General features: G+C 50.7%; 1 protein-coding gene across 1 annotated transcript; it reads right to left on the reverse strand.

The window, feature by feature from the left end:
• Positions 1–8,793: 8,793 nt before the first annotated feature.
• Positions 8,794–27,102, reverse strand: LOC102567153 (deoxyribonuclease-1). The gene is made up of 8 exons (XM_019489958.2): positions 25,341–27,102; positions 23,259–23,347; positions 21,799–21,882; positions 21,279–21,394; positions 19,645–19,757; positions 17,817–17,971; positions 16,914–17,010; positions 8,794–9,815 (listed from the first exon to the last, which is right to left on the reverse strand). The coding sequence occupies exons 1-8, from the start codon at positions 25,602–25,604 to the stop codon at positions 9,762–9,764; spliced, it is 972 nt and encodes a 323-aa protein (XP_019345503.2). The 5' UTR covers positions 25,605–27,102; the 3' UTR covers positions 8,794–9,761.
• Positions 27,103–27,869: the final 767 nt, after the last annotated feature.

Below are 27,869 nucleotides of genomic sequence, written 5' to 3' on the forward strand. Positions count from 1 at the left end.
TTTGCCTCAGTGTTCCTAAACAAGGAGCAAGACAAGTCTCACAATGGGATTGTAGAGAGACAATAGCAGGGCCCCAGACTACCAAGCATTGACCCCGAGATGGTGCAGAGTCACTTGGAAGAACTGGATACGTTTAAGTCGGCAGGCCCTAAACGAGGGGCAGGACAAGTCTCTCACTGGGATTGTAGAGAGGCAGCAGCAGGGCACCAGACTACCAGGCGTAGACTCTGAGATGGTGCAGAGGCACTTGGAGGAACCTCCAAGTGCCTCTACTTAGGAACACTGAGGTGAAGAACTCATTGAGGAGTTCAGCCTTGTCCCCCCTGTCCGTCACTAATTGCTTCTGCCCATTTAGTAGGGGTCCTATTCCACCCTGGGCCTTCCTTTTACTCCCTATATATCTAAAAAACAATTTCTTGTTATCCTTAACTTGGGATGCCATCCTCAGCTCCATGGTAGCTTTGGCCTGTCTAACTGCCTCCCTACAAGCGCGAGCAGAGGAGGTATACTCCTCTTCAGTAATCTCTCCCCGTTTACACTTTTTATACGCCCCCCTTTTAGCTTGTAGGCTGCTCTGGATTTCTCTGGTCAGCCAAGGAAGCCTCTTGGCCCCTTTCCCCCCCCGCATCGGGATCGTCTCCCTCTGTGCCCGAAGGATCATTTCCTTAAGGCACAGCCACCCTTCCTGGGCTCCCAACTCTTCAAAACTCTTACTCTGCAGTGCATCCTTGACTAAAACGCCTGAGTTCATTGAAGTCAGCTTTCCTAAAGTCTAGCACCTTCACCCTACTAGTTACCTTACCCACTCGACGTCTTATGGTGAATTCTATTATTTGGTGATCACTGTCCCCCAGGTGACCACCGATCTGTAGGTCTCCTACCATGTCATCCCCCATTGCCAATACCAGGTCCAGTAAGGTTCCATTCATTTTAATGGAAGTTGGCCTTTTGACTCAGCTTTGAAAAATCTCAGCCCAAAGGTGCCAACCAAATAAGTCAAAATATATTTTACATTTCTATGCAATGCATCTATGTGGGGCTCTCCAGGCATTTTACAAACATGAAATGAACCTCAGGATGGAGCCCAGGCGGAGCAGCAGGGGCTCAGCTGCACTTTTCCCCCTACCTGCGCTGGTCAGTCCTGAGCGGCACACGGCTCCGCCGCCACTTATGCTGGCTGGTGCTGACCCAGGCAGGTCTGTCCCATCCGGAGCAGCATGCAGCTGAAGCTGGCTTCCCATGTGCTACTGGGGATGGGAGGAACCTGGCTGGGTTAGCACTGGCCAGCAGAAGTGGTGGCTGAGCCATGTGCCGCTCGGGACTGACAGGCGCAGGCAGAGGGAAAACGCATCTGAGCCCCTGCTGCTCCAGCCGGGCTTGTCCCGTCCCGAGTGGCATATGGCTCCGCCGCCACTTCTGCTGGCCAGTGCCAACCCAGCCAGGCTCCTCCCATTCCCAGTAGCATGTGGGAAGCCAGCTTCAGTTGCATGCCGCTTTTCCTGGCTGGTGCTGACCCAGCTGGGTCTGTCCCAGCTGGAGCAGCACGCGGCTTAAGTCGCGTTCCCACAAGCTGCTGGGGACAGGAAGAGCCTAGCTGGGTCGGCACCGGCCAGCAGAAGCAGCGGCAGAGCCGTGTGCCGCTTGGGACGGGACGAGCCCAGCTGGAGGGGCAGGGGCTCAGCTGTATTTCCCCTGCCTGCACTGGTCAGTCCTAAGTGGCACACGGCTCCGCCGCCGCTTCTGCTGGCTGGTGCCGACCCGGCCGGGATCCTTCCAGCCCCAGTAGTATGTGGGAATCCAGGGGATGACCTGGTGGCAGATCTGCAGGTACAGGGTAACCTAGGGGATAGTGACCACCAATTGTTAGACTTCACTATCCAGAGAAAAGTGGAGAAGATAACCAGTAGGGCAGAAGTGCTAGACTTCATGAAAGTTAACTTCAATGAGCTCAGGAAGTTAGTAAGTGAGGCACTGAAGGACAAGAGCATTGGTGAGATGGCAGTCCAAGAAGTGTGGTCGTTCCTCAAGGGAATAATCCTTCAGGCACAGAAGGGGACAATCCCACTGCACAAAAAATGGGTAAAAAGGGACAAGAAACCCTCTTGGCTGAACAGGGAAATCCAGGAAAGCCTAGGGATGAAGAAAGAGGCATACAGACTGTGGAAGGAGAGGGTAGCCACCAAGGAGGATTATACATACTTGGCTTGAACTGCAGGGAGTTAATTAGAAAGGCCAAAGCAGAAATAGAACTCAGGCTAACAACAAAAATTAAAGGACAACAACAAGTCCTTCTTCAGGTATATAGGGAGCAAAAAGAAGGCACAAGGTAACATAGAACCCCTACAGGACAGACTAGGGCAATTGGTGACAGATGAGGGACAAAACTGAGCTCTTCAACGAGTTTGTTGTGTCTGTATTCCTGAACATGGATCAAGACAAATCTCCCAGTTGGACTATAGGCAGGCACAGGAGGGACACCAACCCACCAACAGTTAGCACCAACCTAATGAAGGGACACTTGGAAGGGCTGGATGTGTTCAAGTCAGCAGGCCCAGATGATCTTCATCCAAGGGTACTGAAGGGATTGGCCAATGTCATAGCAGAACCACTGGCATGACTGAGCACTCATAGCGCTCAGGACAGGTCCCAGAGGACTGGAAAAGGGCCAGTGTGGTCCCTATTTTCAAAAAGGGGAGGCAGGAGGATCCAGGTAACTATAGGTCAGTTACTTTCACCTCTATCCTTGAGAAAACCTTTGAAAAATTACTAAGGATCACATTTGTGGGAGTCCAGGAGGAAAAACAATGCTAAACCAGAACCAGCACTGGTTCACAGCAGGTAGGTCCTGCCTGACTAATCTTGTTTCTTGTTACAACCAGGTGACAAAATGCTTAGATGTAGGAGGCAAGGTTGATGTCTGTATTCTCCCATGCTGTTCACCCATGCGTCGAGTCCATACGGTCTTTTTGCCATTGCTGCTATAAAGCGTGCCCACGCTGATGTGGGAGCTGGTCCCAGCTTCTCCTGGTTTTGCCGCTTTTTTTCCTTTTTGCTTTTGCCGCCATGGTTTCACTTTTGCCATGTTCCAGTTCCAGCACAGCATCCTGCCAGCTTTGCTCGGTTGAGGTAAGTCTTTTCCACAATGTCATTTACTTAGATTTTAAAAAGGCCTTCAACACAGTGTCTCACCCCATTCTCATAAATAAACTAAGCAGCTGTGACGTAGATGATTACACAGCCAGGTGGGTGGTGAATTGGCTTAAGGTTTACACCCAGGGAGTGGTGGTGGATGGGTTAGTATTGGCCTAGATAGATGTGGGCAGTGGGGTCCCCCCCAGGGTTCAGTCCTTGGACCAGTGCTGTTCAATGTCTTTATCAGTGACCTGGATGAGGGGGTGGAGAACACTCTGTCCAAATTCATGGATGACACCAAATTATGGGGCAAAGTAAACACACTAGTGGGCAGGGAAGAGATTCAAGTTGACTTGTACAGGTTTTAAAGGTGGACAGAGCAGAATAAGATGCAGTTTAACAAAGATAAGTGCAAGGTACTGTACCTTGGGAGAAGGAATATCCAACACACTTACAGACTGGGAGATGACTTACTAAGCAGCAGAAAGGGATCTTGGAGTCATAGTCGCCTTCAAGATGAACATGAATTGTCAATGTGATGAAGTGATCAGTAAAGCTAATTGCACTCCATCATGCATTAGCAGGTGCATCATGAACAGGTCTAGGGAGGTGATACTGCCCCTCTATGCAGCACTGGTAAGGCCACAGCTTAAATACTGCATCCAGTTTTGGGCACCACACTTCAAGAGGGATGTGGAAAGCCTTGAGAGGGTCCAGAGGAGGGCTACTCAAATGGTTAAGGGCCTGCAAGTAAGGTCCTATGAGGAAAGTTTGAGGGACCTGGATCTCTTCAGCCTCCACAAGAGAAGGCTGAGAGGGGATCTAGTGGCCCTCTACAAATTCATCAGGTGGGCACAGCAAGGAATAGGAGTTGCTCTGTTTACTGGGGCACCCCTTGGAAGTACTAGAAACAACAGCTTCAAACTGACAGAGCAGATTTAGATTAGATATCAGGAAGAACTTCTTTATGATAAGACTTACCAGATTCTGGAAAGGGCTTCCAAGGGAGGTGGTGCTCTCCCCTACCTTGGGGGTCTTTAAGAGGAGACTGCACAAGCACTTGGCTGGGGTCACCTGACCCAACACTCTTTCCTGCCCAAGGCAGGGGGGTCAGACTCGATGATCTACTAAGGTCCCTTAGACTTCATAGATGCTAAGGGTTGTATGTATAGTATATTGCATTTTGTGTTTAAGTTACTGGAAGACCAGATTATGCCTATAGGGGCAGTGTGGAAGCCACAGGAGGGTGCCTGAGGAGCACCCTATGTTGGACCCCTGCAAAGGCTCAGGGGTCAAAAGGCAGAGTCAGAAAGGAGCTGGAGGTAAGAGGACCAACATCCAAGCTGATCAATCAAATTGGAGTAATACCCACAAGGCATGGACATGGCTATGGGGGAGGTTGGAAGTCACAATTAGAGCCCTTATGGGAGATACTGGATGCCACAGTTAGAGCCCTTCAGGCACCATTAGGGCCAAGTGTCATAATTAGTGCCTGGAGTGATAAGCCTGGCAGAGCCAGGATCTACCAAGAGGGCTAGTTTGGTGCCATCAAGTAGCAAGGCATACAAGAACTAAATTACTCTGTCAGAGACAGACAGAGCATTCAGTGATGAGGAGGACCCTGTGGAAAAGTGGGTTTCACTCAGGCTAGCTATCACTGGCCTCCCACCTGCCTCTGGGCATGCTGCCCGCCTGTCTCGCCCACCGCATCTTGTTGGAAATTAATAAGTTAAATAAGGTGGAAGGCTGCCCATTTTCTTTGCAGCCCGATATTAGGGGGGGGGGGGGGTCTGTGGCTCTGTACCACCCCTACACCGTGGCCTAAGCCTCACAGATGGCATCTCAAGCAGTTGGTTGGACCCTCACCTTCACCCTATTCATTGTGGCCCCCAACCATGGGGATCTTCAGCTTACACAAGCCCTGGCCCCATCTCAGGCCCAGTTGAGACCCCTCGCTCATTATAGGCATCCCTCTCAGTGGGCCCTGGCCCTTCGACCCTTAGGTCCTGGCCCCAGCATGGACCAATTGAGTCCCTCAATGGGGTCTTCCCCTCCTGCCTGCATTTATGGAGTGGAGTTCCCCCTATCCCCAGCTCAGGTGCCTCAGGGAGTGTGCCTGGCCCTTCAAGGTCTCTTTCCTGCTGGCTCAGGCACTTCCCCAGAGCTTACCTGGCCTCGACTCCTTCCTTTGATCTTACAAAGCACACACCACGACCAGTGTTCCAGGGTCTCATGGGGCCTCTCACTGCCCCCCACCCGAGCAGCAGGTCATTGTGCTCAGCCTTAGATGTTATTTCTACCCACCAGAAGGTGAGGACTGGGGTTAAGGTGCCCCTACTTGCCTTTCACTGGCGTGATCACTGGCCTGGCATTTCCTGGGGGCTCCCGCACAACTGAGAGCCCCACCAGGCCACCCACTCCCAGCAGGGTGCAGTTTTAGGTCATGCCCAGGACCAGAAGCCTCCTATCCATCCCCTACAGCTCCTACCCTTACCTCCAGGATGATACCAGTGGCCTTGCAGCCAGGTGATGTTGTTGCCTGGCCTTCCAGCAGCAAAATGCCCTGTTTATACAGGCAGCCCTGGATCCAAAATGACTGCCCTCATCGGGCACCTGCCGGCCGCTAGCTTCAGGCCCTGAAAGTGGCAGGCACCAACAGTGCCCTGCCACAGACCAGGAAGTTCCAATAAAGGAATGGGAGTAAATGCATACACAGCACCACCAGGATCTCTCCAAGGCTCTGAGATATCCTTCCTATGTGCTAAAAAGTTACATCAAGGCATGGCAGGTAAGATAGCAAAAAGGGAGTTCTCTGAAAAGCCAGAGTGAGGGTCAGGATTAGGTCAGCCTCCAGGGGGCACTATGGTTGCCCTCAGGTTGTTTCTGACACATTGACTATCTGCAATTTTTTTTACTGACAACTAAATGTTTTTACTGACATGTCATATGGAACTTCTGTCCCATAAGGCCCTAAACCAACTATTGTGAATCATTATTAAAGTCCATAATCTGTCATTTCAAAGCCGCCATCCAGTGATGGTCCCAGCCAAACTACTGTGCACTTCCCATTGTCCTTGCTCTCATGCCCAGCCCTCCTCACATAGGAAAGCAGGCTCATCCCCTGTGGAAACTCTGGCAAGAGATGTTATGGTTCAATGTGGTGGGAGGCATGGTCTCTGGCAGGTCATGGATCTCTGGAGAGAAAGTTGAGCACCTGAAATGAAAAGAGCCATCACAGGCTGTTGGGAGTGTTTTTGTCTTCACTGGGGGGAGCTAGAGCAACCTCCACTCTCTTTAAAGTCCACAGGCCATGCAGGTGTTCTCTGTCTTGCAGAATCAGCCCATTAGCACTATCCCTTCCTGGGGCAGGCTCAGAAAGAACCCAGCCCTGCTTTTCTTGAGTCCCTGTGTCAACAGTAACATAGCCATGCCTTTCCCCAGCACCCACCCAGTCCCAGAGCGCTCCAGTTTTGAGAGAGGGGTCTGCATATCTCCACAGACAGAGAAGTTACTGAGGCACAGACAAATGGAGGTCTAACTTGTCAGTGGCCTCTGTTGCACTCCCTCATTTTGGGTTGTTTATGTGCATGCTGTGTTGGGGTGCCATCTGTGCCACTGCTGCTGCTGTAAGCAGTTTGTGCACCTGAACATTATGGAAGGAATGACCACAGGCTCTGATTTTAATGATAAAAACAGATCTGTTACCTACAAAGCACCTAATCATGAACATGCATGGCCAGCTGGTTACAAGGTATCAGCCAGAATACCTGTGGTAAGGTACAGGCATGGTTTGTAGCTATGCCCCCTAAGCCTAGTGCAAAATATCAAGGGTCCCCAGACCCTACTTTAAATACGGAGCAAGACAACTTCATGTTAACAGCATGCACACCCTAGTTCTCACCAAATACTACAACATCTTCTGGTGTTATCATCATACATTTGTTTCCCGCTGAGCAGAAAAGCATATGTCACAGCGGGGTCCTGCAGGAGGGCCGTGATCTCCTCAAGGCCCCCTTCCCATGCCAAGTTGGCCTAAGGGCACCCTCAGATTCTTGCCCGACACGTCTGATGTTCCAATATATTAGGGAGGCTGCCTTATGTCTTCTTGGACACGATCCGCTGTAACCTCTGGCCCTGTGGACTCCTGGACCCCTCGTGGGTCTTGTCCTGCAAACGGGTGCTTTGGGGCACCCTAGCCTTATGGGCTATGTGTGGCTCCAACCACCCCTTTCACCGCACCCCAAGCCTCGCAGCTGGAATAGACGTTGTTCGGTCTCTCTCCCTCTCTGTTTCCGCACCCTTCTCTCTCAGGGCGCTTCTCAGCAATGCCCCCCTCCTCTGGGGTGCTTCTCAGCAATGCCCCCCTCCTCTGGGGCTAGGGTCTGTGTATCCCAAATGGTGTGCCCTTGCTGGCGCTGGGGTCCCCACTCTACTGTGAGTCCCTTATGAGGCCTCCTCCAACCCCTAATAGCCTCACCCAAACCACCGGTGTAACAAATAGCAACACAAACTCAAGCCTCTTGGCTATAATTTAAACATAAGCCACCTGACTATAATCACACTTTGCCTACCAGGGTTTTTCATCCCACAGCCGTGCCATGTGCTGCTCCTTCAGCAGACTTCTCCACTCTTCTGCAGTAGAGAACTCCCTCTTCCATGACTACTGGCAGGGAACTGCCCCTGGCCTCAGCTCCTAGAGTTTATAAGGGAGCCAGGCCCTGCCCCTTCTGGTCAGCTGACCTCTGGCAGGTGTGGGTCACTTGCTGACTCCAGTTGCCCTGGCAACCAACAGCTGGGCTCCTTATTCACTGCTAGGGCTCTTTCTCTAGCAGCTTCCCCTCTTTAGGAGCAGGGCACCTAAGTGCCCTGCGACAGCATATTTACCAGGTCTACTTAATCTTAATCCTTATGCATTCCAGCTCCCTGGTCACTAAGAAAACTCTCTGCTATTGCTCCCAGCCACAGCATTTACACGTGTGCCTGGGACAGTGCAGCCTCAGCTGGCAAGTAACCCAGGGGGGTCAGCCTGCCAGCCTGGGGCTGCTGCACCCCGGCTCAGTGTACTGTGGAGGGGCTGGCTGGGACACGATGATGCTGCAGTGTGGGGTTAGCCAGCAGGTGGACCCTGCACTGTAGTGTCCTCATGCCCCAGACAGCTCTAGTTGCTGCCTAGACATGCGTTTCGGCACATGTAACTACTCCACTGTAGGACAGTACTTGTCCGAGACAGTACTGTTCTATGGTGGAGTTAATTATTATGCCCTAATACAGGCATGTGTAGATAGTAACACTTTACTGCTGAGCTAATTAGTCAGCTTCACAGTAAAGCTCACATGTAAATGCAGTGTGTGTTATAGCAAATTGAAAGAGGGCCATGCTACCCTGTATTTTTCATAAAGCTCAGTGAGTGCAGGTGCTGAATTATAAAAGACAGGACCTGTTAGATGCAAAACAGAAATCTCATAGGGCAATCGTTGATAGAATTGTGGTAGCTTTGGAATTGTAGAACAGCCAGTGTCTCTCATATCACTGAGATAATTGTTACATTTCACAGCCATTTGTGCTCAAAATATGAATATACTACAGCTATATAAATACAATAAAAATACCATATAACAGGAAGCAAACAAGAGGAAATATTTTTTTTTGTGATATCTTTTATTAGGCCAACTGGGAAAGATATTGGTCAAGCTTTCAGGCACAAAGTGCTCTTCAGGTCAGGCCCCCCTAATCATGACGCTGGTTTAAAATCATGAGATATTAAGAGCAGTAAATGCTGGGTTTGAGCCTTGGATGGTCACAGCATCAAACTTTTCTCCACAAACACAAGGACTAGAAACTAATTATTTTAATGACATGACTCCAGGAGTTGATTTAAGGGGGAAAATATCCTACCATGAGACTGAAGAATAAAATCTTGAGTTGGCTTCTACCAGCTCACCAGGCACTTCTAAAATTACCATAAGATCACCTCCCCTCCACCGTTGCCTCCAACATTTTTCTCCAAGCAATCCCAAGAGCAAATCCCAATAGCTTACTAGCTATATGAAGGAACAGGTGTGCCTATCATTCAGGTATGCAGCAGGGAATGCTAATGGACTATAATAGGTTCTCAACTTTTTTTGTATCAGGACCCATTTGTAAACATCAGTAGCCAGTCCCAACCCAGTGCCCCTCACTCCTAACCTGCTGCCCCCTCATGTGTGGGGCAGGGGTTGGGTGTGTGGGGCCTGGGGAGGCCCCTAGCAGCCCTTCATTGGCTGGAACTCTGCCAGACTGCAAGGGAGAAGCCATGGTTTCCCATGTTTTTCTCCTTTAAAGGAAAATCAATTTTTTAAGTTGATTCAGGACCCTTTCATATATTCTTGTGACCCACTTTTGAGTTGAGACCCATGGGTTAAGAAATGCTGGGTTAGATGAGGCATGAAACTATCAGAAGCTGCTGTTGGCTGACAGGAGGACAGGTGTTTGCCTGTAGTCCTGGATACTGAGATGCAGTCCTGGGAGTTCATGTGAAGGAGTTGCAACTACAAGTAGCAGTGCCTGGCAGAGAATTTGCATGTGGTAGAGGCAGTTTTCTTGGTAGCCACAGCCATTGGTAGATGGAAGGAGAGAGGAATAAGCAAGTCTCAGAAAGACCTCAGGGTCACCTCCACAGGGAAATGGTCGCTGACTGCCAGGGCCTGAACAGAAACAGAGAGAGGTACGAGTCCTCCATTGAGCATTATAGTCTGTATGGTTTGTGCATGCTGTGGAATGAAAGATCTTCTGGTCCTAAGCAGTGCCTGGCATGCTCTGTGCTCTGATGCTAACTCACTGCATGGCCTGGGGCCAAGCTTTGAGTTCTATACCTCAGTTTCCCCACCTGCACAACATGGAAATACTGATCTTCCGCCTCCTGAGTCACTACCAGAGTGTTGCTAACACTTCTGAAGGACCTTGAGATCCTCCTATGTCAGAATTATGCAAAGGCTATCAAACACAGTCCTACCAGGTCACTACATTCCCACCCCAGAGGCACTCGCTATGGTATGTGTGATTGTGGCAGGGCACAGATTGTGCCTGCCACTTTAAGCGGCTTGAGCAGGTGTGGCTAGGCCTAATAAGGTGGTCACATGACTTCAAGAGGGCCCCTGGATTAGAGGCGGCCTGGGCAGCCTCAGTTTAAGCCCAGGCCCTTGGAGTTAAACTGGTAGTTGCTGCTGGGAGTCAAGGGAACAACACTGCCCAGCCAGTCTGCTGCTGCTGCCAGAACATCCTGGAGGTTAAGGGTAGGAACAGTAGGGATGGAGGAGGTTCCTGGTCCTGGAGCATGACCTGAAACTACACCCTGCTAGGGTTGGATGGTGTGGTGGTGCTGCCTGTGGCGGGGCAGCCTCCAGGAAATATCAGACCTGTGCCTCCCTGGTGAAAGCCAAGTACAAGTATGAGGTGCCAGAAAGCCTTAGCCTTGACTGCCTTGTGGGTCACCTGTGGAGGGGAAAAGCTAGGGGAGCACGCCCTGACAGAAAAGCATAAGGCCAAGGCCCACAGAGAGTGGGGCCTGAGGCCCATGGGCTGCAAGGCCCAGAAACCCCAGTGAGAGGGCAGAGTACTGGTCCCAGTGAGGGGGCAGAGTGACAGCTGGAGGGCACTGAGAGTGGGGTCCATGAGGGGCTGAAGGACTGCACATAGGCCAGCTGGAGTACAGGCCCAGTGAGGGGCAGAGAACTAGTGAGTCCAGTGAGAGTGGAAGAACAGGTCCAGGAGGGTTCTGGAGAAATTATGTGGTCCACGAGCTCAGAAAGTGGAGACATTATTTGGAGAGGCCCGAGAAGGCAGACCCATGTGGGAGAGAGGGCTTGCTGCTCAAGAACCTTGACTGGTCAATGCTAGGGCCAGAACCATGAGGGTCAAAGGACCAGAACGCCTACCACAAGGGACGGCCAGAGCCAGCTGCCTGGAGTCCTGACTGGCCTAGAGGCAAGGCCAGGGCCTGCAAGGCCAAAGGTTCTGGAGGTGGCCACTTCTGAGTGGGAAAGGGGTCTAGGGAGCTAGGCTGCCTGAGCAGGAGGGATCCAGGTCAGGGTCCAAATGTCAGTATGAAATATAGTGGGACCCAGTGTGGAGCTGGAGCTATATAGTGATGTCATCTGCAAGGTATGGGATATGGTGTGGAGATGGTATGGAGCTGTGTATTACACCCTTGACCAGGGGTGGGCAAAATGCGGCCCGTGGGCTGGATGCGGCCCTCCAGGCCATTCTATCCGGCCCATGGGGCCCCTAAAAATGTAGAAAATTAATATTCATTTGCCCCTGGCTGCCTGTCATGCGGCCCTCGATGGCTTGCCAAAACTCAGTAAGCGGCCCTCCACCCAAAATAATTGCCTGCCCCTGTCCTTGACATTTCACTTGGTTACAACAAAGGTGTGATAGAAGGATGAACTGCCCTGGGCAGGTGAGCAGACCAACATTGTGATTGGCCTAGGGATGGCCCCCTGTTACAGTGATTAAACAGGTTGCTTGGTGCCATTGCCATGTTGTTCCACACAAAACAGGAAAGCCAGGAAAACTGGGAGCCACACCCCATACTCATTCCATCAATATCACGTACAGTAGCCAAGTTGGGAATAGAGCTGTACCAGGAGCCCCCACAGCACTTTTCATTTGCCAGCCTAAGAACACCTGGGGGTTACAGTGGATAATAAGCTGAATATAAGCCAGCACTGTGCCCTAGTTGCCAAGAAGACTAACAGGATCCTGGGCTTCATTGGTAAGTGTGTTGCCAGTAGGTCAAGGGAAGAGATTATTCCCCTCTATTCAGCATGGATGATGCCACATCTGGAGTACTATGTTCAGTTTTGGGCCCCCACTATGGAAAAGTTGTGGACAAATTAGAGTCCAGCAGAGGGCAACAAAAATGGTGAGGGGGCTGGGGGACATAACTTATAAGAAAAGACTGGAGGAACTGGGCTTCTCTAGTCCAGAGAAGAGAAGACTGAGAGGAGACTCAATAGCAATCTTCAACTACCTGAAGGGGGGTTCGAAAGAGGATGAAGCTAGACTCATCTCAGTGGTGGTGGATGACAGAACAAGGAGCAACAGTCTCAGGCTGCAGCAAGGGAAGTTTAGGTTAGATATTAGGAAGTCTTTTATCACTAGGATGGTAATAAAACACTGGAACAGATTACCCAGGGAGGTGGTGGAAGCTCCATCCTTGGGGGTTTCCAAAACCTGCCTAGACAAAGCTTTGGCTGGGATGATCTAGTTGGGGCTGGTCTTACTTTGAGCAGGAGGTTGGACTAGATGACCTCCTGAGGTCTCTTCTAACCCTAGCTTTCTATGATTCTACCTCACGCAGAAACCAAGGCACAGAGAGGGAAGGAGAATTAGCCAAAACATTCAGAACAGAGGTTTAAACTTTTACTGCCCTGTGCTCCTAGGAATCAGTCAACACTAGTGCAAAGTGAGTGTAAAATACTTTCCAGACTAAAGCTTAGTCCACACTACACTCCTGCCTGAGTGATTGTGTCCCCGTCAGAGTCCTCAGAGCACAATTAGCAGCCTGCAGCAGAGCCAAGATAAGAGCAGAGACCCCATGCTCTAATTCCCCATCGTGATACATGCTGGAGAAGGAGAAGTGGAAGTCTCACAGAATCAGAGAATAGCAGAAAAATAGGTCTCGAAGGGCCTCAAGATGCCATGTAGTCCAGCCCCTGGGCAAGGCAGGATTCCAACCAAATGTCTGTCTCATTTATTCTTTAAAACTTCCAAGGATGGAGACTTCACAATCTGGACAGCTTGTTCCAATGCTTAACCTTCCTCAAATTCTTCCTCTGTTGCAATTTAAAATTGTTATACCTTGTCCTGTCCCCTGCAGCCCTATCTTCTTTAAAACCACTATTCAGGTATTTTAAGACTGTTATCCAATTTTTGTCTATACCAGGTCCTGGCTGGTTTCAGTCATTACCCCAGCATGAGACAGAGGTAGACCCAGGATTATTGTGAAATCTTCCTTGGAGGTTTTCAAGAAGCAACAGGATGAACATCTGTCTGGGATGATTTAAAAGTAGCCCATTCTGCACCTGTTCAGGAGCTGGGCTGGAGGCTGGGGTCCTGTGAGGGTGCTAAGGTGCATGGTTGATAGCCTAGAGGTTGCAAATTTGAAGCCATAGCAGAAGTGCTCATGATGTGGCCTGTCAGATTCCAACAAATCTGCAATTATGCTTAAGACACACAAAAAAGAGGCTGGACTAGATGACCTGAGATTCCTCCTGACCCTGAGATTTGGTGATTTTAACAAATCGTGAGGCCTGATGGTAGGCCTGGGGAGACTACACACAATGGCCATGGAGGCAACATGCAAAGGCTGCTACTTACTGAAGCAGTGTGCTCCCAAAAGAATGGCTTACCACAAAGAAGGCAATGTGCTCAACCCACTTTTATTCAACATCTACATTAACAATCAGACACTTCCTGCCAAATGTCAGCAGTTCATCTATGTTGACTGTGGTAGAGCACCAGTGGGGTGCTCACCACTCAGGAAGTTTGCAAGCTCTGGGGGTGCTTGTTGGCTGAGCAGCAGGGAAAACCGTCCCCAGAAAACATCTTAAGGGGGAAGGTATGTATCGGAGCACTCATGGTGCTCTGCCACTTTAAGAACTGGGCCAGGCAGCAGGCAAGTGCAGCCCAGTCCTGATGAGTAGCCATCTTAAGACTCAGGCCAGTAGAGCTGGAGAGAGCAGTTGCTGCCTGGCACTGAGGAGGAAACATCTCCCACTGGAGCTGCTGCTCCGGAGACAACCTGGAGATAAGGGCAGGAGCTATGAGGCGGCTTGGAGGCTCCTGGTCCTGGGCATGACCTAAAACTGCACCCTACTGGGATAGGGAGGCCTGGTGGGACTGCCAGTGGTGGGGCAGGGCCAGCAAATGCCAGGTTGGAGGACCATCCTGGTGAAAGGAGGGTTGGAGCACCTTAATAACCCCTGGACCCACCATCTGGTGGGTTATGAGTAACATCAGAGGGAGTTAGGGCCAGGTATGTCTATGTGGGCCGCCTGATCCTGATAGGGCGCAAGGCCTGAAGTGGGTAGTGGGGCTACGCATGCCCATGGGTGGCACCTGAGCCCTTTAGGGTGTAAGACCCTGGGGAGAGAGAGAGAGTTGTGGGCCAGGCATACTGAGGAGGGGCACCTGAGCCTGTGGGGGTGTTCAGCCCTGGGCCCCAGAGAAGGGGGTGGAGTATTGAATTGAGGCCCTGTGAGTAGGGGCCATGAATTGAGGTCCTGTTAACCTGGGCAACTGAATTTGATCCAGGTAAGCCTTCTGGCACCTGAGGCCAATTGGAGGGCAGCAGAGGAGAAGTAATGGAGAAATGAGGGTGGAGTCAGCAGCCCTGTATGGAGATGGGAAGTTACCTGGCTATGAGACAAGGGCAGAGTCTGTGCAGTATTTTGCAAACCACCCAGCGCTCACTTGGATGAGGGTAGCGGGAGATGCCCAAAAGGCTTGCTGGCCAGGGAGTGAAGGGAATCAATCCTAAGGACCCTCCAGGTGAGGGCAGGGTGAGTGTGACCCTGGGGGAAAAGCAGGAGGGGTATGAGTGAGGCCCAGCAAGGGCAGTATAAGAGAGACCGTATGAGAGATGGTGGACTGTGAGAGGCCTTAGTGAGAGGGAGGCAGTATGAGTATGGCCCGTAACAGGGCAGGGCGTGAGAGGCCTAATACTGTAATGACTTGGGCCCAGCCTCAGGCCACTGTTAGGTGTCCCATGCATCGCAGATGTTCCTAAGGGGAGGTAGGAGAGTGTACTAAAGGCCCTAGACACCAGGGCCCAGAATGGTCATCCTCCCACCTAATTCAGATCCTAATTACTTAACAGCAAGGCATGGCAAGTGAGATAGGCAGATGGCATGCCCAGAGGCAGTGGGAAACCAGTACTGTGGCTGGTTGGGGAGCTCCCATGTTTGTCACACTGACAATTCCTGCATTACCACACAGCAGAAGAATTTTGAGGACACAGAGAAGATCCTGGCAAGGTCACTGAACAAGATGTCAGATTATTACCTAAATAATCATCTTAAACCCAACCCTAGCAAAACCCAAATCTGCACTTTCCATCTACTTCCAGTATGAGGAACTGGGATATAGAATGACACCTGAATGTAGCCTGGGGTGAGCAGAGTCTTGAACATCAGAAACACCCAGTCTACTTAGGGGTAACACTGGACCATACACTTAAACACATATTAAATGCTAAAGCCAAGTCATATTAAACGCACATGAACAAAATTCTGTGTAACCTTGCAAATTCCAAGTGGGGAGCACATTCATCCGTCCTAGGCACTACTGCCTTGACAATTTGTTTGTCTGTGGCTGAATATGCCTGCACCACCTGGGGACGCTCAAGTCACAGTAAACTTATTGACACCACCCTAAATGATATATGCAGAATTATAACAGGCTGCCTAAAATGCACCCTTGTTCTCTGACTTTACACACTATCTGGCATAGCACCTCCTTATATCACAAGGAAAGTAGCAGGTGACACTGACTGGGAGGTACAAGAGTCAGACAGCCGCCACCCACTATACTGACATCAACCAGTTCACCATTGTCTCTGATCGAAAAACAGCTTTTTGTCCTCTCCCATATCATTGACCACATCACTAGAATCAGTCAGAACTACCCTCTGGCAAAAAGAATTGGAGAAACTAGGAAACAAAGCTGTTGAATGGAGCCAGCGAGGAATCACCCCGACTAAGGAGTTAGCATCCAGCTCCAGCTACAAATGGTATACATGGTGGAGTCTGAACAGATTGAAAGCGAGTCTTGGAAGATGCATGGGGCCTTTACATGACTGATCAATGTGTTTGTCAGAAGAGGCAAACCATGGATTATCTCCTGAGATGCCCTGTAGCACCACAGTGCACCCCACAAGTTCTGGCAACACCAACACCAGAAGCAGTGGCCTATGCAGAATATTGGGAACAGACTATATAGGAAGGTTGGACTGGAGACGCAATGAAGAAGACTTGCTGAAGCAGAGAGTGCTCTACAGGGCAGTGACAACCTGCTGGACTTCCAAGTGGAGGTTCTGCTTCTAAGCAAGAGGTCATGGAACAGCATCTGGGGCCTTGTTCTCCATTGTCTTTCCCTTTGTTGGGTCATTTATCCCAGGGTTAAGAGTGGGTGAAACACTGCCATTTATCATTTCCCAGAGCTTGAGCCCACAGGTAACTGCTAAATCATTTCTTTTGACCTGCTGTAATCATAAGCTATTTAGGTGCACTCTGATATATCTGCATTAAATGCATATTTTAGTAAGATCAAAGCATTTTGGTCCCCACAAGACCAAAATGTGTGCTTCAGGCACAGAACAAAAAGGACCAAGCGCCACCCATATCAGGGGCCATTGCAGTGGCAGAGAGCTGACTAGGTGGGATAGCCCAGACAATCCCAGTGGGTAAACCATGTGCCATGCTGCAGAGTCACTTTGCACACAGTGTAGAGCTCTACAGAATCAGACCCAACAGCTCTAGTGCCCATCTACCCCCAGAGGTAATCACAGCAGAGAAAATCCTGCCCTGTTATATTGGCATGATGCAAGCTGTAGGCAGCTTTGCTGAGCAGGCTTAACCTTCACACTTGGGAAATTCCCCACTAGAGTTGATGTAGCCTAGACCTAGCAGAAATGCTGTTTCTGCCCTTGGCATGAGTACTGACTATGGCTGCTGTTCTCCCAAGGAAATAACAGCCAGAGCTTGCTGTCAGCACCCAGCAGGACCCTGGGCATCACTTACATCCTTGTACTGCAGGTTGAAAGCCCTTTGGAAGTTGTTGACATGGGCAGTCTCAGGAATCAGACAGCTTTTCATCTCAGAGCCACTTGCAACAATCCTGTAAGAGGCCAAAGGAGTCTTGTCACACATTCATCAGTGCTGGATTCAGCATCAAATATGACAGGAAATATGTTCCGCTTACCCTGGGGTTTCCAGCAGCAACAGAGGCATCTGATGCTCCACGGCAGTCCCAAAGTCAGTGCCCATGAGAGCATTTCCCAGCTCCCATCCTCTCCTCCATCCCATTGCCCACCCCTTTTCTTTCAAGCCCCACAACTGGCCCTGGCCATACATGCGCATCTCACACAAATGCCAACCCTCTTAGGTCTCTGATTAGGCTGCCCTGCTGCAACTCTAACATCACACCTGCCTTTCATCTGACTGCACTGCAGCAGCTGGTGACTTGGGGGGGGGGGGGGGGTCTACATGGGCCCCCAGCACTACCCTGCCAATCTGCGTTAGCACCAGCCCAACCCCTCAAATGGACAGAGGAGTTCATGGCTGATTTAGATCCAGCTTCTGTACAGGCTGCCAGCCAGGGGCTCCCAGTAATGGTTTCTATGCTCCACCACTCCAGCAGCAGTAAGGCCACCAGGCCAGCCCTACGGGGGTAACACTCTTCAGTCAATGTAAGGGGCATGACCTATCCCACAGCAAGGTGCTTCCTCTCTGTAAAGCCCAGGCAGTTCCAGCAGGAGACTATTCACAATGAAATCAAAGGGAGAGCTCCTGTCACCAGGGAGGACTAAATTTCCAATTGGGACCCCATATTCTGGCTTCCCCCCACATCATACCCTGCTCCCTCCCCACTCCCAGACCTCCCATCTTTTTCAGGAAGCACCTCCTGCCCTGGTGGTGTCTTACCGGTCATAGGCACAGACAGTGTGTGACACAGTGGTGTCAGCACTGTCAGGAATGAGCCACTGGAACGCTCTGTTGGTGCGCAGGCGGATGGAGGCCCAGTCCTCAGGGCTGACATAGGAGCAGCCAGCATTGAAGTCTCCCAGGAAGAGAATATTCTGCCAAGGGAAAGCCATGTTAGCAGGCAGGGCATAGCCACAGCCTTGCCAGCATCTTGGGAACCTCCTGCACAGCCCTTCACCTGGAGCCTTGCTGGGTGCCCTGACAGAATGTGCAGCCCTGGAGTGCCAGCTGAGGCCCTCCTGGCTAGGGGCTGCTCCCCAGGAGAAAATATGGGCCTCTGGTTAAGGCATGGGCATGGGTAAGATCTGGCTGTCCCCAGTTCCATCACTGAAATGAGGGAGGTTGCTGGATCAAGCGCTTCCACTCTCAGCCAGTGTCTGTAGCATGAGGATAGCATACTCTGAGTTCAGGCTACGGACCTCAGTGCTTCCCCAGGGCCCTGAAATCTAGTACCAGGAGTATGCATGCCAGTTCTGTAACCAGTACTGTCCTGATAGCCTGGGCATCACCCTCCATGTGAAGAGCAGAAGCAACTCCCTCATGGAGGCTGCAGGCAGGCCATGGGAGCCATGGTCAGGGCAAGTGTGTGTATCAAAGTAGGAACTGAGGTGGGCCTGATCCTGGCTTCAAGGGCACTAAAGTGTCCAAGGCAGAGACCAAGTTGGGGGCCAAGATCCAAACATTGCAACTTGGGGTCAGCAGTCAAAAGCTGAGATCAGGGGCTACCACAGAGTTGAGCACAAAGCAGGAACAGGAACCTAGGAAACAAGGCTGAAGAGGTTGGCTCATTCAACCCTAAGGGTGGGAGCACAGGGTGGGCTGTGAGGCTCATCCCAGCCTTGGGCTCTGCCCAAACTGCCCAAATGGCTCCCAAGTATGGGGTATGGAGGTGGAGCAGAGGGTAGGTGCTGCTTGAACCTTTCCAGCAGAGACTGGAATAAGAATAAGAAGCTCATTTCACCTTGTCAAGCTAAAGTCACAAGAGAGCAGCTGTCTTCAGTGCCCAAGAGACCTGAGTGTCCCCAAAGGAGTCATGTCTGTGCAGGTGTGTGGCTGAGACCCATAAGATCTTGTGGGTTCAGGGGTTCACATACATTTTGGGCAGCACAGGTGACATTTCAGCTTGATCACATTATTGGATACTAATCAGGAACTGAATATGGACTGAGGGGGTTAATTTCCCCAGAGCCTGGGGGAGCAGAAGGAAACCCAGTGCTCAGTACCAACCCCGGCCCAGAAAATGGCATCACAGCAGACCTGGCTGGGTGCAGGTGCCTTAGGGCACCTTAGGGCATTCCTGGTCCCCTGTATTGGGCCAAACCAGGGGTGACACCTGCCCAGCAGGCTTGAAGTGCTTTCCACAGGAGATGAAGACTAGTCAGAGCATGGAGCACCAGGACCTTCTATCACCAAGTTAGCTGTTGTCTCAGAGTGGAAGCAAACCACCTCAGACTAGAACAAGAAAAGGAGAAAGTCTATCCCCATCCTTGGTGGCCCATCAGACTAGCAAGCTATCACGCCAGTTCCTGTAGCCAACAGCACACAAGGGAATGATGTGGCTGGCACTGCACTGACTTGCCTTTTAATCCCCAGCCCAAATGACCCATTAACAGATGGATCACTGAGGATGGCCTTCAGCACAATTCCAGAGCAAAGCCTAATCACTGGGTCTGCCTTTACAGTTCTTCCTCAGCCCCTAGGTAAGTTATATCACAGGAAGAGGAAGCCGATGCATTCTTCCACGTGATGTGTGGACCCATCTGCTTACATCTGTCGCCCACTTGCTGATGACATCTAAGTAGACATCGTAGAGGGCATCAATCTCTGCAACAGCCTCATTGGGGGACGCATGCAGAGGCACCAGCACAAATTCCTTCACCTCTGCCAGAGAAACAGCAGTTACACACACATCTCACACATGCACATGCACAGCTGTGACTTTTCCATACAAGGGAACAAACCCAACTGTATATTCAAGGGACAAAGTAGTATTGCCTTCAAAGCTCTTTCATCATGTCACATGAAGGAGATAAGGTGGAAATGAGCTTAACCTAGACACCAGATATGGGCAGGAAAGTGGTGTGGAAATAGCCACACCCCACACAGCCAACCAAGCTCTCTGCTTGTGGCAGGAAGATCAGGTAGTACTGTAGCATGGTGGTGGTACATTAAGATGCTACAGCTCCTCCTTCCTGTCAGCCTTCAGGCCCAGCCTGGCTCTGAGGGTCAGATTTTTTTCTGCCTATTAAGTATGTAAATGAGACACTATACTACCCTATTCAAGTTCCTGAAAATTCATTAGCGCATCAAGATTTGTAACATCATCTGACCCTTAGGATTGCCTCACAAAAAGGCAGTGAGGAGGAAGAGGACTCACCCACCTTTTGTATTAACTCCTTTTTCAGAAGCAAGCAGGGTGTAATAGGGATTACACTTAGGTGCCTAACAGGTAGATACAATCTGGCCCTGAGAATCTATCCCCATTCAGCAGCACAATGGCACTTAATGTTCCAGCTGCAGAATTATTTCCCTCTGGGTGCTGCAAGACAGGAAATGCCTAGAGAGGTGCTCAGAACACAGGCCAGTTCTATGTGGTTTTTAGGAAATACCCACTGACACAGTTCACCTGGACCAGTTATTTCCCCTTTGCAGGTGCAGCACTGAGTGTCCTTGAAGTGCCAGTAGTTCCAGTCTGCCATGCTGGCCTCCCCAGCGCACCCGCAGCCACATGATAGTGTAACTGATACCACCAGACCTGGAGTCAGTCCCAAATGTGGTCTTGGGTGGTTGAATCCTGAGGAAGCAGCCTGCCAAGGGCATCACAGAGTAGCTGAGCAGGGTGCAGAAAGGGGCTAAGTGGGGGAAAAGACTGCCAGAGAATCCTAGGGTAGAGCCGGTTGAGAGTGTAGCTGCCCAAGGCCTGAGGATGACACTTCTCCACTGCAGAAGGAGCAACTTCACTAATTATGTGAGGGGCCCAGGGGCTGGTCCATAGGGGAATCAATGCTCTGGGGCTTATAAAGGCAGTTCAGACACCCTGTCCTCCATAAAACCCGCAACCAGAATACACCTGGGAAGCAATGGATTCACCTAAGGCAGGGGTATGCAACAGGAGGGCACCTGTCTCCATGGGGACTGAACTGATCCCTGATTCTGACCTTGGTCATGAGCAGCCTGACCTGCCAGGAGCGGGATATGGTGTTTCAAACCATCCCTGTGCCTGTCCTGGGTTTGGATCCTGGCTTGCCTCTGTGTCAGAAGCAGCATCTTCAAATTTGCTGCAGACATCTTAGTTACATCCCCAATGGAGGGAGCAGGAATTTGCCAGCCCACTTGCAAGCTAAGTCTGGTGAATGGGTGCTCTAAACACCATGCAGCCAGGATCCCTACAGCCCAACCCACCTGTGTGAGGAGAAGAGAACTTCACGATGAAGGGCTCTCTGCTGAAGGTGTCATTCATGCAGGATTCACAGCCGTCTTCATAATAGTAACTGTCCACAACAGACATCATCCCTGTCCTGTCAGGAAATGAGACAGAGCAGCCATGTCGCGCTAATTGCGATACATTGCAGGGGCATGGGGGTGCTAAAGGCAGGGATCAGCAGTGATTGGCAGCCTCACCAGCAGAGGGACCCAGAATGTGTTTAACCCTGCAGGTGCCCCAGACATCACCACACATGCAGTCACTGGTTCAGTGTAGAGTCTGGACCTGCTGTTTGGATCCCTCAGCAGCCCTGGCAGGGAGAGGGCAGCAGCAAAAGCCTTGGGCTGTACAACCAAAGCAATGTGCACCTGCCAAGGGAGTGGTGGCCTGGCTCTGCCCAGAACAGGTCACCTTCCCCTAACCAGCACTGCCTGGGATGACCACCCGCAACTACCTACAGCACTGGTGCCAGCACTGGCTGTGCTGGTGGGCTGTTACCTATAAATGAAGAGGTACTGTTCCTTGTAGGAGGTTCTCCCCAGGGGCAGGCTGACCACATAGCTGTATAGATGCGGTGACATTCTGGAGAGGGCAAAGGAAAAGCCAGCACTAAGACCTGTGCAGGGGGTAAGGCAGCTGTGTACCACAAGCATCTCAAACAAGCAGCATGTCTCTCCACCCCTAGCCCTAGCATCCCCTCCCCACTCCCACCGCATCTCCACTACATCCAGTGACATTGCTGCACTTCTGAAGATATCTTCCTCTATACCAGGTGCCTCCATGGCACCCAAGCTCTCCCTAGGCTTAGGTGGCCTTGCAGTGGCAAAGCACTGACAGCACACTCATCCCCCTGCTTTACCGATGGCAAGGTAAAGGTAGGCTGACCATATGGAAATCCTGGAAATCTGAGACATCATCTGGGAAACCAGGGATGCTGTCCACCGCCCCTTCCCAGCTCTCACAAGTCAGCAGGGCAAGGCTGTACACCAGGCAGGCAATGGTGCTTGCGAGGTGCTCCACACTGCTCTGACTCCAGGCCAGACCGTGCCCCTGAGTTTCTGGGATGCCCATTATAATTCCCAACAGTTGCTGGGACCAGCCCATGAAATCTGGGACTATGCTAGCTAAAACAAGACATATGGTCACCCTAATTTAAGGGTGTTTTGATGTTTCAGGTATTGTGCCTGGTAGTTTGAAGGTTTGCCCTGAAGTATTTTAAAGTAGGTTAAACAAACATGTGTCTGGAATCATTTAGACAGGGATGAGCCTGCTTTGAGCATGGGGTTCAACTGGATGTCCCTTCCATCTCTGCTCTTCTATGATGCTATGAACTCAGGTGGTATCTTTCTCATTCCTATGCCCTGCAAACTACAACTGTTCTTCCAATAGGGGACTGAGCTGAAGGAATGATGAGCACCTGCATGTCTGGGCAATGCAGGTGGCTCCAGATCTTAGTATCTGGCTTGTGGGCCCACCTCTACACTAATCCCTCCACAACCAGAATCATCCCAAGCTCATCTTACTTGAGGCTATATTTAGTTTCTTGCTGCCAGTCAGAGAGGCTTGTCCTGCACATTAACTTCCATGCCCTAATGATGGCACCCATTCCCACAACCCCTTTCCTTGCCTCTGTCCCAGCAGTAATCAGGCTGCGCTCACTTGACTCAGGTGTAAACAAGGGTGCTCAGTGCCCAGCACAGCTGAATCCAACCCCTTCTGCATTTCTATTGTGACTGGCTCCCATGCACTCAGGTGTCCTTACTCAGTTCTGACAGAACCAGCTGCAAAGATGCAGCCCCCATGCTCTGCCCTCACTATAGCTTCATCAGGTCATCCTGGAGCCTAACCTTGGGGGTGCTGCTCTCTGCTTTGCCAAACAGTCCTTATCTATATCTGCCATGTAGCATACCACCCCAAAACAATGATTCAGGCTTCTCTCCCCACCCCCACCCCTGTACCTGTTGAGCTTGTTCATCAGTTTCTTCACAGCACTGAGGTCAGAGTCCCGGACCTCCTGCACCGTAATGAGGTCATACATTGACAATATCTGGTGGAAAGACAAAGCTCAGAGCTGTCAGGCTCAATGTAGAGCAGCCCAGGTGTTCCCAGGGCCAGCTACACTAGCCACTGGCACCATCACTGCTATTGGAGGGCCTGGGCCTGAAGAAGACTGTGATCCTCAGGGGCAGACTGAGGGGACCTTCCTGGATGAAGATCTAGTATTACCCTACTGAAGCTTGTCTCTAGTTCTACACTGCTGTCACAGAGATCAGAATCTGTCCCTAACGTGGGGAAAGTTCAACCGGACAATCAAGGGAGTACAGAATAAACCAGGAACATTTATGACTCTGATGCCTATATCCAGTCATTTCCCTGTAAAAACAACCAGCTTCTGGGCCAAGCTCAGTATTGTGGTAGTATTATGACATCAAGTCAATCATCCCAGTTTACACTGCAGCTAAGTTTGGCCCCATGTGTCCTGTGCCTGAAGGAGCCATAACACTCCCATTTATTCTGTGATTGCTCTGACACTGCATCCCCTAAGGAGCCCTTCCTGCTGACACTGAGGATAAGGTTACCTCTCCCTGTTCCTGGAACATTTTTTCCTGCCCTTGTCCCCATTTCAATCCCAAAGGCGGGGGTGAATCTGTTCTACTCAGAGCCATCTCTGAGCAGACAGCGCTTTGCTGACCAGCTTTCTGTCCATATTTCCTTAGAGACACATAAAACCCAAGAAAGTCAGAAGTCAAGAACCCCAAACAGAATCACATGCTGCAGCCACACACCAGCAGAGAGGTGGCTTCTGGACTCTTGGCCTCCCCACCCTTCACCCTCCAGCTGAATTGGGATTACCTTATTTTCCACTGAAGTACACAAGCTGGGAGAATGGGGCTGAGCCCTGCAGCAGCTGAGGTGAGGCAACAGCCTAGAGCAGGATGCACATGGTAGCATTTGGACCACAGCTACTCCAGAGGGCTATGGAACCAACCAGCAAAATCCCAGCTGAGTGGACAGAAACCCAGCAGTGATCACACAAAGTCTGGCCCAGGGAAATACTAGCCAGAAAACCAGTCAGCCTCTGTGTTTCTTGTAAAATAATGGAGGGATTGATGGCCGCATATGGGCATTCATGAGTTATCTAGCTATCTTTGCACATGGGATTCAGTGTCACTTCTCAGCAGGGGCAGATCTAGAGGGGGTGCACTTGTAACCCCTGCCCTATGATTCTACTCCACACAAACTTTAAAGCCAACTGCCTGGCAGTGGCAATAGCACTTCTAGTCAGACAGTGCTGAGGGAATTAATTGACTTCATGGCTCTTTATAATTTACCTGATCCCTTCTTCAAACTCTTCATTCCACAGGTGTTAACAATTCTTTTGTTCCAACAATCAAGCTATTCTTTGTTCTGAAAATCTGCTGTCTGTTAGTTGCCCTGGTAATGAAGTTCCTATTTCACAGCCCTGCAGATGGTTTTTAACTCATTCTGATGAAGTTATATTTGTTTTTGCTTCAATCTTAAATCAAATAATACAGCCCCAGGCCCCTAGCATATTAGCAAAGCTTCTAGTTTTTCTAACTGGAAAATAATACATGTTGTTTTAAATGTGCTGATGCACCTCTCCATCTGCACCCCCCTTTTTCAAAATTCTAGCTCTGCCCATGCTTCTCAGTATGCAAGGCAGGGTGTGGCTGAAACGTGACCCCTTGCAAAGATTCTGGGCAGGCCTGTGACAGAGTGTCTCCATTTGTCACTGAGAGGATAAGGGCAAAACTTCCCTAGAAGAGCTACAGCCCCAACCCACTTTGCAGCCCCTTGACTGATCACAGCTAGCCAAGCAAAACCATAGCCCAGAAGTTGGCCCCTCACCACTTCCCTTTCATTATTGCTTCTTAGTGGCTTTCATCCCCTGTGGTAAATTCTTCTCCAGCCCCAAAGAAAGCAGATTTCTAAAACACCTTGTTCCAGTTCTTTCCTGGAAAACTTTGCACTGCTTGCTGTAGTGACAGACACCCACACCCTCCCCACCCAGCACTTACATTGACAATAATTCCTGCAATGGTCTCATTGGACAACTTAGTGTCTCCACACGTCCGGATGTTAAAAGCACTGATCCTCAGCGTGGCAGCTGTGTGCAGCAGGTAAGCCACAGTCAGCAAGGACAACACCAACTTCATGGCTCCCATCCTGAAGGGAAAAAGGAAACCAAAGTCCAAAGTGCTGGGGTGAAAGGTTAGAGTGGCAGACATGGCAGCACACTGCATATTCCCTACCTCCCAGTGCCGGACAGCATGAACGAACATCACATGCCCCCAGAGGCTGGGGAGGGCACAGCGAGCTCCCACAGGCAGCAGCAGTGCTGTCAGCGGCAGGAGTGTGGTAGAGGCAAGCGGTGAGCACCCACAGGCAGCCACGGCACTGTCGGTGGTGGGGAGAAAGGGTGGTGAGCACTGACTGGTGGTTGATGACCACCTGCAGACACTGCCGGCGGTGGCAGCAGCAAGGGCGGGGAGTGACGAGCGGTGACTGCCTGCAGGCGCCGCCAACAGTGTCAGGAGCACCTTTTTACAGGAGGTGCAATGCCATGCTAAGAGGTTGCATATGCACCCATGTGCACCCGCTACGTGTTGCCAGTGCTGAACAGGGTTGTCATGTACAACAAACCAGTCTCCCTAAGGATGTTCCTGAGCCCCTGGAGGTAATTGCACTCCTTTTGTGGCATCTCCAGGAGCTTGTTTTAAATATAAGATGAGGAAGACAGTTCTCATATGTTCCCAGCTCTGAATTATTGTGCATCTCCACCTGCCTTGCTGTGTTTCCAATCAGCTCCTTCCAAGCACTTGACAACAGCAAATAACCAGCCAATGTTGTGTCAAGGACTGTCTGGCCAGTGGCTTTGTGTGGCTGCAACTTGATGTCTCTTAACAGCTTGGCTAACTGAACTTAGATAGCCAGCCATCTTTGTAAAATATTCAGCTGGTTTGTTAAATTCTTGTGAAATATTTACTTCAGAGACAACAATAGACAGGTAAATCTCCCATCCAAAGAATACCATAGATGGTATATATCCCGTAGATGACTGCACTCTGCTCCAGTAAGCTATCATGACATAAGGGAGTAACTCATCCCACTCTTGATTGTCTTTGATCAGGGAGGACAGCATGTCAACCAGAGTGCAGTTGAATTGTCCACTAATCCATGAGATTGGGGGTCATACAGCATGGTGCAGGTTTTGCTGATTTCCAAAAGGTCACATACATGATGAAACAGTTGAGATTCAAAATTTCTTCCCTGGTCAGTGTGTAGGGATCTAGGTACACCATGGTGGGTGTGTCTACACATGCCCCCAACTGTGCAGTCTTTACTGCAATCATTTAGTACTTGCTTTAGTACTAACCATCATTACTGCACAGTCCTGATGGCACACGAGTCATTTCCAACCCTACTACATAGTAGCAACAAGCTACTAAGAAGTAGCTCATTGCTACTGAACAGCAGCGTCAGCATCACGGTTCGTGCCTGCTCACACTACATCTCCCTAGTAATGAGCTGCGTCACTGTAGTTCATCACTATGGCAACATAGCATCTCATGTAGACGTACCTGGTAGCACACAAATCTCTCAACAAATACCTTCACCACAGTCTTAGCCTCCTGATCAGAGAGAGGGTATGCTTCTGCCCACTTGGAAAAATAATCAGCCACTACTAAAACATACCATATTTCGTTGTGTATAAGTCAGGTTTTGAAGTCCAATTTTTGGGTCTTAAAAATGAAACTCAACTTATACACTGTGCCATATCAAAACATTGGGCACAGGGCTGAGCTCGGCGCTTGACTGCTGCAGCCTCATCCCCTGCAAGTGGTGCTTCCTGGGCCACACCAGCGCTGTTCACAGGGGATGGGGCCACCCCAGCCAACCGCCAAGCCTGGTGCTGCTCACAGGGGATGAGGCAGTGCCAGCTGAGTGCCAAACCCAGCCCCATCCCTGTCTCCCTCCCCACCCCCTCTGGGGCCATCCCAGTCAAGTGCCAAATCTGGTGCCACTCACAGGGAATGAGGCAGTGCCAGCTGAGTGCCGAGCCTATCCCCATCTCGTCCCCATCTCACTAGGCTCTGCATTTGGCCATGCCACTTGCAGCAAACAGATCCAGGTTTGGCACTTGGGTGATGCAACCCCATCCCCTGTGAGCCTGGTGCCACTCGCAAGGGATGAGGACAGGGCTGGGCTCAGTGCTCAGCTGGTGTGGCCCATCCCCCGCGAGTGGTGCTGGTGTGGCCCAAGCAGCGCCACTCGCAGGCGAGTGCGAAGTGCCAAGCCCAGCCCCAGCCCCGTTCCTGTCCCCCTCCTCTGCTTGCAGGTTACAAGGAGTAGGTTTGCTGCTTCCTGAACTCTCTCAGCCTGGCCATTCCCTATGCCCAGGTATGTTGCATAGCACCCAGGCACAATCTGTGTCTGATTCTACCTCTCAGCCCCTGTGTTGGCTCAGCATATTGACCCCAGACAATAATTGAATTTCCTTGGGTTGTGAATGTCCCCATGGTGTTCCTTGCGAATCAGGTGATCAG

The sequence above is a fragment of the Alligator mississippiensis genome, chromosome 13 (genome assembly GCF_030867095.1).
Source record: "Alligator mississippiensis isolate rAllMis1 chromosome 13, rAllMis1, whole genome shotgun sequence".
Taxonomy (NCBI): Eukaryota; Metazoa; Chordata; order Crocodylia; family Alligatoridae; genus Alligator; species Alligator mississippiensis.